The sequence below is a fragment of the Oryctolagus cuniculus genome, chromosome 11, assembly GCF_051225735.1.
Source record: "Oryctolagus cuniculus isolate XC-2025 breed Fujian yellow rabbit chromosome 11, ASM5122573v1, whole genome shotgun sequence".
NCBI lineage: Eukaryota > Metazoa > Chordata > Mammalia > Lagomorpha > Leporidae > Oryctolagus > Oryctolagus cuniculus.
In genome coordinates, this window is record NC_142877.1 from 74,071,646 (window position 1) to 74,091,163 (window position 19,518).

At 40.3% G+C, this 19,518-nt stretch overlaps 1 protein-coding gene across 1 annotated transcript in view; it reads left to right on the forward strand.

Annotated features, from left to right (window-relative positions):
• LGR5 (leucine rich repeat containing G protein-coupled receptor 5) overlaps window positions 1–19,518 on the forward strand; it is a 137,027-nt gene that overhangs the window by 61,948 nt on the left and 55,561 nt on the right. Inside the window, exon 3 of the mRNA XM_002711332.6 lies at window positions 13,777–13,848. Coding sequence (XP_002711378.4) covers window positions 13,777–13,848 — 72 coding nt within the window. The remainder of the gene's footprint in view (window positions 1–13,776; window positions 13,849–19,518) is intronic.

A 19,518-nucleotide genomic window follows, 5' to 3' on the forward strand; every position in this document is an offset into this window, starting at 1 on the left:
GTAGCATTTACTCCCTGTGCCACAAATTTTGGCACATTCAGGTCTTGTTCCTTGTTGGTTGTTTATTTTTAACGAACAATAGAAGGTGGCCAAGCATGCACAAGATGACTATCCTGCTAGTTGGGAGCCCTAGCACCAGGAAAGCCTTTTTGTTTTTCCAAAACAACCCAGGTCTAAATGTAGGGAGGCTGTGCTGCAGAGAGAAGAGAGCAGGTTCTAGATTCAGAGGCCCAAGGCTCCTGTCCTGGCTCTGCCACTTGCTCACTGGTAATCCACTTAGTCTGGCCGGCCCTTGGAGGATAATGGTGAAAGCTACTCTGCCTAAGGTATGTCTGAGGCTCAAAGGAAATGATGATGAAAGAATTTGATAAGCTATACTTTATATTTTCAGTTGTATCTGTAAAATGAAAACACCATTAATCTCCTACTTCCCTATTTCATGAGCCCGATTTTTGAAGAGATCCCAAGGATCTGGAACTCATGAAGGAAAAGCTGATTCTGGGCTTTATTGGATATAGTTAATGACTGCAGAGAATTCTTTATCATATTCTAACAAGTGAGCAATTACTGAATTTCTCTCTGACAATACTCATTTCTACTAAGGGCTTCATATCAATGCTTGCTATATGGACAAATAAAAGATCATACATTTGTTCCACCAAGTGTGTGCCTCAGAGGTCAGGGGGTAGTGGCAGGGGCAGGTGGAACTTTCGTTGACATCTACAAGTTACGTTAAACATAGATTGGTAGTGTGATCAAATCAAAGGGGCAAATAAATTGTTACCATTTTAAATAGTCTAAGTTAAAGGCCTTTATTTCTGAGTAGCATTTTTAAATCTTTCCAGATTCTAGTACTATTGGAACCAAATACTCAATTTAGAAAAGAAACATGAGAAGCTCTAGGGAGGTCTGTTTTTAAGTTACTATTGTTCCCTGGAACTATTTGTTCGTATTATGGTTGGCCTTGAAGAATCTCTATATAAATAGTAGATAACTATTATTAAGATGAAATCTGTAATGATACCGCCAAACTTCCTGAAAGCACAATTTATGCTTTTTACTTCTACTTCTTTACCATGTTACTGAAAATAGTGAAAGTTGTCCTGCCTGTCTTTTGAGATTTTGTTCTGAGTCTAAAATGAAATAATGATTGAAAGTACTTTGGTAAGCTTTAATTGACATATCAGGTTGTAGTCATAAAGCAAAAACACTTTCATGCCCATAAATAATCTTGAGGTCCCTTGGCCTTGTCATAGTGATCAGTCTCCTGTCTTCATTGATGTGGAAGCTGATTATCAATAATGTTTCCTTGAAATTCTAGTGTTATTTAATGGGAGTTATTTTGCTTCTCTTCGAAATGATCATCTGTACCCCCAGATATAGACATTCAGATGTTTGTCATTGTATATCTATGTGCATGTGTGTCTTGTTATGACAATTAGGGCAGTGTTTCGGAAGTGCCCTTTTTCTCTGCCTCTTCTTTTTTTCCATAGCATTCCTTTGTCTCCCACCCCCAGCTCTTACAAAATATAGACATTCCTCAAATCTCTCAATTTTATTGTCTTCTTTCTCAGTACTCTTTGTTTGCTTCGTTCAACACATATTTCCTGAACCACTGGAAATATAGGCGTGAAATAAGACTTGCTTCAAGTCACTCAACAAGTCCCCACTGTGTGAGCTTATAATTGAGTAGGGGAGATAGATAATAAGCAAAGAAAAGAGCACATATTATATTTTCTTATCCCAAACAGGATTTAGACAGAGAATAATAACAAGGGATGACAAAGAGGAAAGTCTCTCCGAGAAGGTGGCATCTAAACTGAGATCAGGAGGTGGACAGAGAGTTGGTGCTCTAAGAACTGTGATAGCATGTTCAACCTAAGCGAACAGTGTGAGCACAGGCCCAGAGGTGGGGAAGACCACAATGCGTTTGTGTATCTGAAAGAAGCCCTGTTTGGCTGGAGCAGAGTGAGATGGGGCTGACATGATGTGGGATGAGGTTGGAGAGGAAGGCTAAGACCAGATCACTCAGCCGATCAGGCCATGTATGGAATTCAAAGAAGAGCCAAAGGAAGCTGTCAGATGGGTATATGAAGCTAGAAAAAAGGATTTATGATTTTAAAAAATTTCTCTGATTCCTGTATGCAAATGAGATTGAGAAACTATGAAGCCCAGAGAACCATTAAAAGGGATCTGGGGCAAGAACCCCAAGATTTGTTCTATTTCTCCCATATCCTTCTAACTCTAGATTTAACCTAATCCAATCTAGATCTCTTCTGTCTTTGACTGCTAGGCCAGTGGTTCTCAATGTGTGATCCCAGGACAACCTTAGCAGCACCTGGTTATTTGTTCTTTCTCTAAACATTCTTTATCTGAGCTTGTTAAATTGCAGGTGCATGTGTCCCATCCCAATCTAGGCAGACAGAAACGCTGGGAGTTGGACCCAGGTGGGTTTCCAGGTGATTCTGATGCATGATACTGTGACATCAGAATCACCTGGGGAGCTTGTTCCACCACACAGTGATAGGCCCCTCCTCAGGGTTTCTTTAGTAGGCTAGGGTTGGAAGGAGAGTGCTAAAAATTTGCATTTATAAGATTCCCCAGTGATGCCTCTGCTGCTGCTTTACCAACCACACTTGGACAATTCCCAATTGCCTAGGTGACAGCTCCCCCTACTGCCCTCACCACCCCCAATGCTTTAAAACTCAACTCAGATTCATTCATGTACCACCATACTTTGGCTACTGTCTTTCCTGCTTGTCACTGTTCTCAGTTTCCAAATTCAGGCCTACTGTGTCCATTGTTCCATTAGTGTTTGACATTCTTTCTCTCCTGATCCCCATCTCCATCCAGTTTCCAAGCCCTAAAACTCGTTATGTCCATGTTGTCTCCCCAGTTTGTTCACCTTATTTGCTATTTCTTCAGTACCTACTTCAGCTTCTAAATTATCTCATCTGGATAACTGTTAAAATCCGATAACTGATCATCTCTCCTAATTCCCTGAACAATTAATAAATGAATCATTGTCTGTGGGGATGGAGAACATGAAGACCTTTGAATAATCTTATAAAAATCAAACAGTGAAAATTCAGTTCATTGAATGTCATTAGAATCACCTAAAAATCTTTTTGTTTTATTTGAAGGGCAGAGAGACAGAGAAAGAGAGATAAAAATCCCCTGTCTGCTGGTTGCTCCCCAAATGCCCACAACAGCTGGGTCTGGGCCAAATTGAAGCTGGGAGCCAGGAACTCAATCCAGGATTCCTACATGATGACAGGAACCAAACTCCTTGAGCTATTACCTGCTGCTTCCCAGAGTTTACATTAACAGAAGGCTGGAATTGGTAGCCAAAGCCAAGATTCAACCTTGGCACTCTGACCGTGGGATGCACTTGTTCCAAGCAGCCTCTTACTAACTACACCACCCCCTTGAAATGCTTTTTAAATTACTAATGACCCCAGCTTATCCCCAGAGCCTCAGTGGGGGCTCAGATATCATTTTTTTTAAATCTATTTATTTTCATTTTTTTTGAAAGGTAGAGATACAAAGAGAAAGGTATAGGCATACAAAGATCAATATGCTGACTGCCTCTTTAAATGCCTGCAACAGCTAGGGCTTGGCTAGGCCAAATTCAGGAACCTGAGCCAGGCCCAAGCCAGGAAAGTGAAATTCTTTCTCGGTCTCTCACATGGGCAGTAGGGAACCAAGTACCTGAGCCATCATCTGCTGCCTCCCAGGGCGCCCATTAGCAGGAAGCTGGATTGGAAGCAGAGAAGCCAGGCACTCTAATATGGGATGCAGTTATCTCAAGTGGAGATTTAACCACTATCCCAATTGCACATCCCTAAGGCCTCATTTTTTTAAAACTCTGTAGATGTGCTGAGAACCCCTGGAATATGTAGAAGCAACACAAAAGAGGAATCCTTTAGAGTTTCATCAGTTGATTGAACATAGGGACTGAAAGGGGGACCCTGAAGGAGAGAGATGACTTTGAATAGGGTTATGAGATTAGGTGTCACGTGACTGGTGAGCCAGTTAACAGAAACAGGGAGGGAATTCAGGAGGCAAGAAGATACCTGGCTGTTGTTATACCAAGTGTAAGGTGCCAGCAGAACATGCAGATGGGAATGTCTCAGACACCGTTGGAGTGTAAGGTCTCCTGCGTTATTGGCATAATGAGTCTGTTCTAGAGATAGTGATTGCAGAGTGCTTTACAAAGAGGTGGCAGTGAGGGTGCTGGGGTGAATGAGGACCTTGAGAGGGAGTAGAGGCTCTGAGTTTCTCAGTGCAATTCCAAACTACATTAAAATCATAGCTGCTTCTCATTAAAAATGTGGATTCTCACATCCTTCCTCCAGAAATTCTGGGTTAGGGTTGGGGCCTGGGGATTTGAATTTTTGTGACATTTAAGGTGATGACAGTGTACCCTAAAATTGGAGCAGTGCTAGACAGGGTTGTAGGGGAGAAAAATATGAAGAAAAAACTAGAGGAACATCTATATTTGGAAGCTGAGAACTTAAAGAGGGGCTGGTAAAAGGAGGAAAGTAAGTCATAGCGGTGAGACTAGCATGTGAGAGAACAGTAGTGTGCCTGGATCTGAAGGGCAGGGCCGGAGGTTAATAAGAAGTGGTGGGCAATTTTTTCTTAGAGTCAGTGCCTTCCAGTTGGCATGGGCATCCTACAAAAGAAAATCTACCATGGTGGGCTTGGTCAATTACAGCAGGGATGCATTCCTGCCAGTTAGGACAAGATCAGTAGATAACATCTGACTAGAAAATTTACCCTGGTTCTGTCTCACTCTTCCTATGACTCAGATACTGCCTTCTGTGTGGGCAAACACAAAGCCAAACCTGTAACCGTGGTGGCTGTAAAATCATACAGAATAAGTCAATCAATTGTAACTGAATTGTGAATATCAATTTTAGTTGACTGTTATTTGGTTCCATCACTCATGTGTTTTGAAAGTCACTAATCACAGTATTACATGGTTTTACCTAATTTTATTTTAGGATGATTTTTTTCAAATGATAATAAGAGATTTTTTTCAAATTTTACATTTTTAAAAAATTTATTTATTTAAAAGGTAGAGTTAGAGAAAGAGAGGGAGAGGGAGAGAGAGGTATCTTTCAGATAGTGGTTTACTACCCAGATGGCCACAACAGCCATGGCTGGGCCAGACCAAAGCCAGGAGCTTCTTACAGGTCTCCCACATTGGTACAGGGGCCCAAGTACTTGGGCCATCCTCTGCTGCTTTCCTAGGCACATTAGCAGGGAGCTGGATCAGAAGTGGAGCAGCTGGAACTTGAACCAGTACCCATTTGGGATGTCATGCTGCAGGCGGTGGTTTAACCTGCCATGTCACAACAGTAGTCACCAAAACTTAATGATTTAAATGATAGGTTCACAGCAATCATTCAAGTTAATTATGACTCAGAAGAATGGAAAAACTCAAAAAACAGTAAAAGAACCATTGAAACCAGTCCTGAGAAATCATAGAGAAGGAAATTAGTTCTAGCAAACTGGAAGTAGGCAAAGGTCATCCTGATCTTCAGAACGAGAAAAAGGAGAAAGGTACTACTATTAACCTTGATGTATTCTGTCATCAAATTTTTAAAATACATTAATTCAGCTTTATAGATGGTGCTCTTGAGGTCTTATGTACTTTGTTAAAGATGGAAAATCAAGCATTCATTTCTAGGAGCAGCATGAGTTTGCTAAGCAGTCTAAAGTGCCTTCTTTTAATTTTTAAAAAGATTTATTTTTTATTTATTTGAAAGGCAGAGTGACAGAGAAAGAGATCATCCATCTGCTAGTCCACTTCCCAAATGGCCGCAATGGTAGGGGCTGGTCTCTGAAGCGGGTGGCAGGAGTCTAACTACTTGGACCATCTTCCGCTGCTTTCCTAGGCACATTAGCAGGGAGCTGAATCAGAAACAGAGCTGTCAATACTCCACTTCATTGTAGGTGTATGCTTAGCCTGCTACACCACAATGCTGCCTCCAAAAGGAACTCCTGTAAGACACAGCTCCATAGAAAAGTCTAGACAAGTTTTAAATGAAATCAAGACAGACCAGGTTACAGCAGCAAGTTAAGCCACCACTAGAGATGCCAGCATCCCACATAAGAGCACCAGTTCAAATCTTGGCTGCTCTGCTCCCAGTCCAGCTCCCAGCTAATGCATCTGGGAAGGCATCAGATGATACCCAAGTACTTGGACCCTGTGGGAGACCTGGATAGCCTTGCAGCCAGCTGGGGAGTGAAACAGTAGTTGGAAGATCTGTATGTGTATGTGTGTGTGTGTGTCTGTGTGTCTGTGTGTGTTTCTGTCTCTCTCTCTGTCGCTCTACCTGTCAAATAAAATAAAATCTTTTAAAAATAAATGAAATCAAGAAAGGGACACTGTTTTCCACCTTACATAAAACTTTCTGAGCTTTGGGTCTTCATCTAACAAAATGTAGATAATAAATTTATGAAGTCTGGAAAAGTGCTTTTTTAAATGTCCATGAAATATTATAATAAAAAAGTTTCACAATAAACAAGACTAAAGGGGGAAAGGAGAGTGCAAGGTAAGAAGACGAGAAAGGGCAGGAAATGCACGTCTGACATAAACCAACTTTAGGGTAAAAAAAAAAAGAATCTTCACGAAAGAGCCAGGCCCAGAAAGACATATACCACATGTTCTCTCTGAAATATGAAAGTTTAAAAAATCAGTCAGAACTTAAAGTAGTGATGAGCAGGAGCTGGGAAGGGGCGGGGGAAGGAGCAGGGAGGGAAGCTGGGTAACAGGTGCCAAAACACAGTTAGAGGCCAGCATTGTGGCACAGCAGGTGATGCCGCCACTTGCATGTCAGGCATCCCATATCAGAGTGCTGGTTAGAATGCCAGCTATTCCTCTTCCAATCCACCTCCTTGCCAATGTACCTGGGAAGGCAGTGAAAGATGGTCTGAGTATTTGACCCCTACCACTCCTGGGGGAGAGACCAGGATGGAGTTTCTGGCGCCTGGCTTTGGCCTGGCCCAGCCGCAGCTGTTGCAGACAGTTGGGGAATGAACCAGCAGACAGAAGACCTTTTTCTCTCCCTGTCTTTACACCTTTCAAATAAGTTAATGAGTAAATCATAATAAAGCACATCATTAAAAGGAACAGGTTCCAGTGTTCCACACACAGTGGGACATCTGGAGTTCACCATAATGTGTATCAATCTGTCGGAAGAACTAGAGATTTTAGGCTCCAAGCATAAAGAAAAAATTAGGAAATAGGAACGCTAATTATCTGCTTTGATCAGTTTATGCTGCATACAAATGTTGGTATATTATACAAGTACTATGTGTTATAAAAGTTTTTAAAGAGATGAAGAGAAGATGTTCTTGGACAAATCCTACCTCTTTTTAAATAATGACCACGGAAGGTAGGTGACTTGCATTAGCTCACAGCAGCTTAAAAATAAGAAGAAAAAAAAAAACACCAAGAAGGGGAAGGGACAAATGGATTATATGTTAGGGGAATTCATGCAAGGAAGAACCTAGGAGGCCTGGCACAACTAGCCAGGCACTCCTTCTCACTACTCAGCCGAGTGGACCCATGCCTGACCAAGGCTTTCTGAATGGTGATTTCTCAAGGGTCTCAACAAACAGCAGGGTCAAACACCCTCTTCCACCCTCAGTCCTCATCCCATTTTGTACACAGACCTCTCTCTCTCTCTCCAGGCCAACATCCAGAGAGAAAAAAGTCAGGCCTAAATATAATCGCTTTACTCCGCATCCCTCCGTTTTACAAAATGAAGCTACCAAGAGGGAATAATAGTAATCCTTTAGATTACTTCAGAGGTTTGTAAGATAGTCAGGCCCCATATCCTTGGGTTTTACATCTGTTGGGTTCAGTCAATCACACAGTTTGAAAATAGTTGGGACTGAACACGTATGGACTTTTTTTCTTGTCATTCCGCAAGCAACACAGTGCAACAACTATTTTATGGCATTTACAATGTGTTAACTATCATAGGTAATCTAGAGATTACTTAAAGCACACAGGAGGATGTACTCAGGTTATGTACAACCAGGAGGCCATTCAATATGAGGAACTGATATGCATATTAGGGTGAAGGGCCAAGAGCCAATCCACAGTAGATACAGAAGAACATCCGTATTTTAGCAATTCAGAGAAATGTGTACATTCTCAAAAAGACTTTCCTTGATTGCTACACCCACAAAACGTCTACTCACACGATTTACTGGAAGAGGAATGCACCTATTGTCTGTCATTCCTTGAAGATTTTCTTTCCTTTTATGTCAGTCCAGTCACTAAAACTAACAATGGCAGAACACTAGGAATCCGAAATGCAACTCTATGTTTCAGGATAACAATATCTGACATATAAGATTTCTAATGTCTGATATAATAAAAAGATACATACATTTATTTCCTCACTGAGTTACATTTTTTTACAGAAATGAAAAAAGTAAAAGTGATATTCCCATGAAGTAATATTTTAAAATGCAAAGTTTGAAAGAAAAACCAAGGCTGACATGGTGGCATAGCAGGTAAAGCTACTGCCTATAATGCCAGCATCCCATATGGGCACTGATTGGAGTCTCAGATGCTCCACTTACAATCCAGCTCCCTGCTAATGACCTAGGAAAAGCAGTGGAAGGTGATCCAAGTCCCTGGGCCCCTGCCACCCTTGTAGGAGACCCAGAAGAAGCTCCTGGCTCCTGGCTTCAGCCTGGCCCAGTACTAGCCATTGAGACCATCTGAAGAGTGAACTGGCAGATGGACGATCTCTCTCTCTCCCTCCCTCCTTCTCTCTCTCTCTTGCTGTAACTCTTTCAAATAAATTAATAAATCTTAAAAAATACAAATAAAAACAACCTCTCAGCCAGCTGGTACATGGGAGTCTAGGGTTGGGAGGCAGCTGCTCAGAGATCTCTTGGTTCATATTGTGACAGGAAACATTTGTGTACAAAGATTTATGTAACAGTCTTATTATTTGTATACTGTGCACAAATTTGAAAGTCTGATTTTTTTCCTGTAGTTTAAATGTATTTAAATTTTAAAATGATTAAACTACTCCACATGGTAAAGAAATAAGAGGAGAATGGTTTCCTTAAATTGTTGTTTTTGTCAGTGAGACACAGCTGCCCCCAGCCCAGCAAACAGCTAATAACACATCATAAATTCTTTTGCTTTAAGGCAGACTTCCCTGATAGCACAGGTCTGCGGTTGTAGAGATTCATTCTGAATGCAGACCTGGGGGTATGGAAAGTCCCTGTGCAGAAAAGAAAAAAATCTGTGTGGTGTGTGTTTCAGGAAATGTAATGGAAAGGTGTATACTCTAACAATAATTGAAACAAATTAAAATAAACAAAAAAGTTTTGCTTTTTCCTTTTCAATTCCAAAGTCAGTGTCTCAAAAACCTGTCAAGCTACTCACTGATACTGCAGCAGCAGCAGGAGTGATTCAGGAACTCAGCCTGGGACAACCATTTCCAGTCAGTTCAATCTGATGAGCAGGTCGTCTGTGATGTTCAACCACACTGGAGCCTCTATAGTCAATAAGCAACTCTTGCATGGCATCCCATACACATCAATGTACCTTAGTGTTGCATACAAAATTGAGATAACTAAACAAATTCAAATGGGTTACACATAATATAAGCTTAAAATGTTGCTCTGTTTGGACTTCCTGCATTCCACATTGACCCTCGTGGTTTATCAGGTTGGATTTTTCTTCTATGCCAAACCGCACCTCCTCCAGCCACCCCTACCACTGCTGCATCGTGCTGTCTCTGCGCACTGTAATCGTCCCTGTGCTTCCCACTCTTGTCCCCATAGTCCATTCTCCCCTTTAGCAGGATCCCTTCAGAAGGACCTTTTTGAAACAGATCTGATCTCACATCACTGTGCAGCCCAGAGTCTTTCCTGTGGTTTCCAAAGCCCTGTGCAAAGTGGCCCTGGATACCTTTCCAACCTCACTTGCGGCCTTCCTCCCCCTTGCACACTGCACTCTAGCCATGCTCATGTTAGCCTCCTAGCAGCTTTGGGGCCCCCCCAGGCACACTCTGCCTTGTGTCCTCTTGCTCCCATCACGTGGATTCCTACTTGGCCTAGACCTCAGCGGAGATGCTCTCTCAACAGAGAGCTTGCCCTGAGCAGCTGAAGCAATAGCCCATCACTCTCCACCACTGCCCATAGCTCCCAACTCCTTTGCATCATCTTCCTTCCTCCTTCGGTATTTTTCATTATATTACTCATTTGTTAAATGAGTCTTTGTTTAAAATGTATTTATTTATATTTTTTGAGAGGCATAGAGTTAGAGAAAGGTAGACAGAGAGATAGCTCCCTCCACATCTACTGGTTAATTCTTAATGCTCTCATTGTCCACTGCTGGGCTGGGGTGGAAGTTAAGAGCTGGAAACTCAACCCAGGTCTCCCAAGTGGGTGGAAGGAATCCAGTTAATTGAGCCATCACTGCTGCCTCCCAGTAGGAAGCTAATGTAAGAAGCTGGAGCTGGCTACTAAATCAGGCATACTGATATGGGATGCAGCATCATAACCAATCTCTTAATTGCTTGGCCAAATGTCGATCCCCATTTGTTCTATTATTTAATGTCTGTCTCCCCACATTAGAATATAAATTCATGAGGTCAGGGGCTTTATCTGTTATTCACCCTCTGTGTCACTAACACCTGGCAGGACCAGCCCAGCATGAGTCCTGCATAAATACTTGTTGGATATAAAAAGACAGCTTTGAAGAATGATCAAGTGTGTTTCTTCCCAACCTAGATCTACAGGGAAATAGCAAAATACTGTCCCTGTGACAGTTCAGCTATGTCGACCACAATAAAGAATACAAACATAAAAGGAAAATAAAGTGGAGATGGTGGGAATGGAAGACTGGAGCAGTTTGGCAGACAAGACTCTTTGAGGCCAGCTTCTGGATGGGTGTCATACAGCCTTCTCTTTCTCTGCAGCAATGGAGGTTTCCTAGCCTCATCAGCTAAATAGCCCTTTGATATGGACTCGTTTACAGAAGTTAACATCAGGATCCATACTGATTCAGTTATTCATCCAAAAGGACTTCAGGGCTGCTGGATAGCCTCTTCCACAAAGTTATCCGGGGGGCCAAGGGCCCTACTGTCCCTTTTGTTTTTCTTATTTTGCCTTCTATTCTCCACAATAGAATCATTGATGTTATCTTATGAATACTGTTTGTCCAGAAAAAGTCAAACAGGGGGTAACACAGAATCTTCAACTGTCACTCTGATCACAGTTGAACTCAGCCACACAACCATGTTTAGATACAAGGCAGGCTGAAAACAAAACTATCTGGTGGCCATATACTCAGCTAAAACTCTGAGTAGGAGGAATTCTAGAAAAAGAGGGAATGAACACTGTGGGCAATTAGTAGTCTCCACTTAGAAGATTAGTTGGGTACTACCACTACCAAGGTGATCTACTATTTCAGCTACTATTCCAGGATCTTGAGTGGACTCAGAGACTCCCCAGTCTTCTGTGTGTGGTAAGACAGGCACCCACTATAACACAAGGAAGACTATAAATCCTTAAGCAAGGCACAATGGGGTTCAAAGTAGAGAAATTGCTCATCAGTTTGGAAGGCTCAGAAATGAGTCTGCTTTGAAGAAAGTGGAAGGAAAACATTTTAGGGCAAGAAGGGGAAAGTAGAGCGTGCATCTAAGAAACACAAGTCTCATATTCTGATTTAGCTACAGTGTAAAGGGAATTATGGGGGAAGAGGCTGAGGACTTCTTGTCACCTGGCATGGGAATTTACACCATTTTGGGCAATAGTGATATGACCTGGGTTGGTTTTACAGTAACCATCCATGAACATACACCAAGTGAGAGTAGGCAGAGACTGCATAGGGGGAGACTTGGTTGATAGTCCAGAGAGTGTTGCATGATAAGAGAATTTTATAGGAATAAAGAAATGCAATGCCTCTAAAAATCACTCTGGTCAAATACTAAGTGCATGTACATGCTTAATAATGTATATTTACTGAAAGCCCACTATGCTTAGTCAGTGTCTTTCAAGCTTTTCTGATCATGTACATAAAGGAAAAAAATTCTTCCCTTCAATGTGTTTTCACAAATATATTTGGAAACAAAGGTTTTATAAAATAATACTTCAGTCAATGTATTTTCTATTTTTCTACTCTCTGGTTCTTAATTCTAGACTGAACCACTAAATTAATTGTTTGAAAAACATTTCCTTAAGTACCACAAGGGAGGTTTGAGAAATACAGTACATGAACTATCCATTATGTTTGTTAAGGGAATGAAAAATGGGCACAAACACAAATAAATACGAAACAAGGTGGGGAAATCAAGGAATTCTTGAGATGGGAGGGGCAAGCCATCTTGTCTTAATATTTCATGTAATTAGTAAGCAAATGTTACAGAAATATTAACTAATTTGTTTTACAGCACAGAGCAGATGAGTGCTGTAGGGTCTAGGGAAGCAAAGCCTAGGTTTGAATGCTAGGTTCTTTCTGGTGTTATTAAATTTCTTTTTTTTTAAGCAGGGTTACAAATACAGTGATATATTTCAATTTAATTTAATTTGATTGAGCAATATACATTCATACCATAAATGATATTCAGAAGTTCAATTCATATTGGCTGTATCTATTGAAATATTCTCATAGGTTATATGATCAGTGATGTTGACTGGCCACGGGACACATAGTTAAAGCTGTGTGATGAATAGGTTATTTCAGGCCAGTCAGTGGATCTCTGTGACTGAATCATCTCTCCTTTGAAGGCATTATAAAAATTACATTTGAGGCTGTTAAGCCCATCAGAAGTAAGCAATGGACCAACTCCTCCCCTACCCCCAAATCCTCATCTCCATGAAGAAAAGACGGGGGACTCCTGGTTCCATTTCTACCCACGGTCCTAGGATGTGATCAGCTCCTCAAAAGTTGCTGTACTCTTTTGAATCACATTATTTATTATCACTAGGTTTTCTGTTTTGTGGAACCAGCTAACTTCTGAGATTGTGGTTTTGACATGGTTGCTGAAAAATATGGAACCAGATGCCCAGGCGCTGCTGGTACCTCACTTGTGGCTCTGTTTTCTTCACGTTTTCTCATCTTGACTGTTTCCCACTTATGAAATATTGTAAAATGAACTTGAAAAATTTTACCAGTTAAGGTCAAAACTTTCCATTAAATAACCCATGTTAATGTCTTTTATACTAAGCCTTTCTTTAAATTCAATTTTTAAGGAATTGCTCAGTTAAAATATGTTCAATAAATGAAGATATTCTGCCCTTTTCTGGTAGAATTTAGTAAAAAATTGATTGTGATGGTCTGTGTTTTACTTGACAAGTTTAATAACCAAATGAGTTACTTTGTGGTATAATCACAACAAAAATATCCATGTTTTATTATTTATTCAGGTATATAAAGAACAGTAAAAATGCCATATTTTGATGGTATAATTTTTGCAAAGTATTATATGGTATTAGCTTTTGTCTAAAATGTGTAAAGGACAGTTATGTATCCATATCATGGGCGATTAAATGATTTATTGCAAAATATGTAATTTATTATATTTCCTCTCAGGTACTTTTTCTGCCCACATTCTGATTAGAAATTTATTTAAATTTTTTCACGAAGTATAGCACAATATGGTTCTTTACAGTTCTTCTGGCATTTGTGGCTTGAGCATGGTTGTATTTTGCCTTTTAACAACTAAATGAATTCCACGTGAAGAGACTGTGCTCACTCTCTCTCCCCTCCATTGAAACCCACAGACGTCTTGCCGGGAACGCACTGACGTACATTCCCAAGGGAGCATTCGCTGGCCTGTACAGTCTCAAAGTCCTGTAAGTAAACCAGGGATTCCTGGAGGAAGCTCTGATGTTAGTGTGAATGACTGCCAATTACCTTGTAAAAATGGGGCCCTCTACAAACTGCTTAGACCCCTGAGATAACCCATTTAAACTCAAATAGACACTTCACTTCGTGCTGTAGAACAATACTGTACCTGGCTAAATTTGTTCATTAAAAAGAATCGATCTCTCCTTTTCTAACTTTAATACATAAAATATTGTTCCTCCAAATAACCACCTCACCAATTCAAACTTTTAAAAGAATATTCCCCTAATTTTTTGTTACGAAGCTTGGTAGTGGGTCTTGAAGCATTTTGATAACTGAGAGAATGGGGCTGACACAATGAGATCAAAGCATCAAATCAGTTTTAAAGTTTGTTACCTCATCATGCACTAATTAGAAAAAAGCTAAAGAACACCAACTTGTGTTTCACTTGTAAATATGTGCAGGAGTGCATAGGACATAATGAATATGCACAGTCGTTGTTTAATTAATGAATATTAATTTATCGAAAATTATAAATGTGAGCATTTTTATTATTTAATGTACAGCTTCCTAATTTGCTTAGCAGAACGTGTGAGTATTGAATACTTCCTTTTCCTAGTATCTGTTGCTTCACTTTTTTCAGTTCATTCTGTATAGGGAAAACAGGCATGTAGCAGAAAAAATAAATAATGCAACTTGAAATTCTGCATCATGGGATAATTTTATCTCAGAAAAAAATCTTGATTTTTATCATTTCCCTTTTTTCAGGTAAAATTATTAATTCTGAAAAACCATTTTATGTTTTTCAGCTTAATGAAAATTGCACTTAGGTGGCCTGAGAGATATGAAGGTTAAAAAACAGGATTTAATTAAATTTAATACTTTGTTAAAAGTTAATTCAACAGCAGAAACATTGTTTGGTCTACACTGGTGACTGGGTTTAGTTTCCTTTCCTGTTTGGATGATTTATGCTACTAAGCAGAACTATTTTTAGGGTGTCATGTTGCCAAACCTTAATGCTAAATCATTCTGTGGTAAAATTCTGAGTTGTAGCAACAGCTCCAATGCACCTATATCTTCATGAACCCAGGGAAATATTTGGAACAATTCAAAATAAATCAAGAAAGTCAGTTTAGATAAGACAACACAAGTGATTTTTTTTTCCCTATGTCAAAATACTCAGCAGTAAGTATTTTCAGTATTTGTTAAATAAATGACATTGTAATGTGTTATCTCAATTCACTTAATAAAATGTTTATTGGATATATAAGCAAGGGTGTGTATGATTGTTTCTCCAGCCACCATAGTTATATTTGAATTATGAGCATATAATATGCATACATATACATTATATAGCATTAACATGAATTATATATAAGCTAGCTATTCTAATTACATAAAACTATATTTTTAATAAGTTTTAAATTTATCTGAAAGAAACAGAGAGAGAGACAGAGACAGAGATCTTGTATCTACTGGTTCACTACCTAAATGCCTGCAAAAGCCAGGAATTCACCAGGTTGAAGCCAGGAGCTCAAAATGCTATCTGGGTCTCCAACATGAGCAGCAAGGACCCAACTACTTGAGCCACCACCTGCTACACATTGGCAAGAAGCTGAAATCAGAAGTGGAGCCAGGACTCAAACATAGCACTACAATACGGGATGCAGCCCTCCCAGGCGGCAGCTTACCTGCTGCTCCAAATGCCCACCCCTGAATGATAATTTTTAGTCCTTGAGTCCTTATATTGAATTACTCAAAATTTTATAAATGTTTCCACCATTTTAAAAGTTTCTAGTTATACTGTTCTATATTTCTAGTTGCATGATATTTATATTGAATGTTTACAAAATTAGTGATGTCATCTCTCTTTTTTTAAAGATGTATTTATTTATTTAAAAATCAGAGTTACACAGAGAGAGAGGCAGAGCGAGAGAGAGAGGTCTTCCATCCAATGGTTCACTCCCAAGATGGCCGCAATGGCCAGAGCTGTGCCGATCAGAAGCCAGGAGCTTCTTCCAGGTCTCCCACGTGGGTACAGGGGCTCAAGACTTCTACTTATTTCCCAGGCCATAGCAGAGAGCTGGATCAGAAGTGGAGCAGCTGGGACTGGAGCTGGTGCCTATAAGGGATGCCAGCACTGCAGGCAGCAGTTTTACCCACTACACCACAGCTCCGGCCCATGTCATCTCTCTTGAGAACTGGGATACTCCCATAGCCAACTCCTAAAATAGTTTCTGACATAGACACTTAACAAATATGAGTGTTTAGAATGATTGGTTCAGATCTGTTATACAGAGAACAAGGGAGACCTAAACTTAACAACTCTTTTGTTTTGTTTTGTCTTGAATGGTGTTGACCCAGTGCTATATTTTATTAATGGAATATCTCTTGTGTCCCAGGCAAAAAAAAATTGTGCCTTCATGTCCAATATTGGCTTCTACCCAGAATGCTGCTTCGGCACATACTTTGCTGCTTCCTATAGTATATTTTACATGAATACTCCAGAGCATATTAATTTGATCTCATTCAAATATGAAAATCATAGCTTGTTTCTTAGGCTTTCCATTTAAATATACTCTTTCCACCAGGAAAAGAAAAGAACAGTGGCCCTCTATTGTATCCACTCCTAACTAACCAATGTTTCCTGTCTTCTGTTCAGCAGAAGTTCAGCAAAACCTGGTGAGTGATACTCAAAGTAGCATTATGCAAATTATTGCTGGAGATGCAAAGATCAATAAATAGCTTCATGCCTTTGAAGATCTTAGAACCTAATGATAGATTATGGGACCAACCTAATGGGACCAACACAAACAGATCACCTCTGCAGGGCACTGTGACGCTACAGAGGTTGGGAGTATTTAGTCCTGTCCAGTAGTTCAGTTTTGACTTCCCAGGGGATAAGTTGTCTCTGAGAGATGACCTAGGAGCTGAATCTTGAAGTGCAACCTGATATTATGCACCCAGATAAGCTGGCTGGCTGTATGCAGGAACAATACGCACAGAGACACAGGGGCAGGAAAGATCTGGAATGAACAGGAAGTTCCAAGCAGGTTACTATTTGAGCATTCAGGTTAAGATGGAGAATATTTGGAGAAGAGGCAAGAGATAGAAAGGACCCTGGTCACAGGAACTCCACAGGCCATGCAAGAAAATGTGTACATTATGATGTTGTAGGCATTCTGAGGCGCCAAGGAAAAGTTGTAAGGAAAGGAAAGCCACATTCAGACTTTGCAAGTTAGCTAGATCACTGTCAACATGAGGAAGGATCATGAAGAAAATGACCCTACCAGTAACTGTATTCACCCTTCTTTTATTGTGCTGACCTAAAGACTAACATTCAACAAGTGTACTCAATTATCAAACATTTTGAAACTATTTTGGTGTTAGAGTAATGATTCTCAACCATGTGGTTCTGCTACTGCAAAGTGCTTTGGAAATTTGTGAGGGCATCTTTGTCCAGATGATTGGCATGTAGTAGACTATTTTGTAATGTACGTCACATCCCGGTGTAAAGAGAATTCTCCCACATCTGACTCGACTTCTGACTATCCCTCCGCACCGGTTATAATTCAAGAATACACTGATGCATAATCATACTGAAGGGTTTGCCAAGAAAACACTAATAATTTGGGGAGGAAAAATTAAATGTAACAAGTATATTTTCTCAAAATCATTGAATAATTAACTGCATCTTATCTGCTCATGGTGTTGTAGGCTTTCTAACCACATACTTTGTTTAAAATGGTGTTGATGTAGTAGAATTATCTCAAAATCCACAAAACAAAAATATATAACAAATTTGAAATATGTGAAAATTCTTACATATACCTATCATTCAATTAGCAAAGCAATGAGAAACATAGGGATCTTATTGAATTTCATTAATAAAGCTTGCTTTATAAATATTTTGTATCATTGCCTTTTAAAATTTTTGAAGCACAATCCTACAAAGTCCATGCTGTGACAATTGTGTAATGATTTATTTACTTGGGAGTGGCCTCTTGTTTTTTTAATTCTGCTACTTCACTGCCTCCTATGAAAGCAGTTCTGTGACTGCTTTTTTCCAATTCATCTCAGTTCCCCATTGCCTGTGGGGGATGTGCTGTAAGGGGCTTCTGAAGTACTGCAGAATGAATGCTCGCCTCAGCAAATTGTAGAACTTTGAGACAGGAGAAATGTTCTCTGTGACAGTTCAGCCCTATCTTGTCCAAAAACACAGGGAATCATTTTGACACTCCTCTTATCTGTAAGGAACACTCATTTGTGAGAATATCCATGCTCACTCATAAGAGTCACTCTTCAGCATTTCTTTCACTACATTTCTGCTTTGTCTTGGCATGTTAGCCTTATTTTCACAAAGATTATTTCTTTCTTTTATAACTTACCATAAGTTTGATTTGTGACAACTTGTCTCATGACTATTTTTTATTATAGTATCCATCTAGAGCCCTATTCTCATGTTCTGATTCTTGTACAAAATGGTTTCTGATTTTGTAATTTTTTTCACACCCAATCTTACTTATTAAAAATATAGGGCCGGCGCCGCGGCTCACTAGGCTAATCCTCCGCCTAGCGGCACCGGCACACCGGGTTCTAGTCCCGGTCGGGGCGCCGGATTCTGTCCCGGTTGCCCCTCTTCCAGGCCAGCCCTCTGCTGTGGCCAGGGAGTGCAGTGGAGGATGGCCCAGGTGCTTGGGCCCTGCACCCCATGGGAGACCAGGAAAAGCACCTGGCTCCTGGCTCCTGCCATCGGATCAGCGCGGTGCGCCGGCCGCAGCACGCCAGCCACGGCGGCCATTGGAGGGTGAACCAACGGCAAAAGGAAGACCTTTCTCTCTGTCTCTCTCTCTCACTGTCCACTCTGCCTGTCAAAAAAAATAAAACAAACAAACAAAATATATAGGCAAGCATTTTTTTTCTGCAGTAGCACCAACTTGGTTCTTTTTCTTAATAGAAAACTTTTATTTAATAAATATAAATTTCATAAGTACAACTTTTGGATTATAGCAGTTCTTCCCCCCATTACCACCTTCCCACCCGCAAACCATCCCATCTCCTACTCCTTCACCCATCCCATTCTCCATTAAGATTCATTTTCAATTATCTTTATATACAGAAGATCAACTATACTGAGTAAAGATTTCAACAGTTTGTACCCACACAGACACACAAAGTATCAAGTACTGTTTGAGTAGTTTTACCATTAATTCTCATAGTACAACACATTAAGGACAGAGGTCCTACATGGGGAGCAGGTGCACAGTGACTCCTGTTGTTGACAATTAACACTCTTATTTATGATGTCAGTGATCACCCCAGGCTCTTGTCATGAACTGCTGAGGCTATGGAAGCCTCTTGAGTGCACAAACTCTGACCTTATTTAGACAAGGCCATGGTCAAAGTGGAAGTTCTCTCCTCCCTTCAGAGAAAGGTGACTCCTTTTGTGATGGCCCGTTCTTTTCACCGGGATCTCACTCACAGAGATCTTTCGTTTAGGTCATTTTTTTGCCACAGTGTCTTGGCTTTCCATGCCTGAGATATTCTCATGGGCTTTTTAGCCTGATCCGAATGCCTTAAGGGCTGATTCTGAAGCCAGAGAATAGCACCAACTTGTTAATAAATGGCAGGTGCCAGCATTGTGGTGTAGCAGGTAAAACCGCTGCCTATGACTCCGG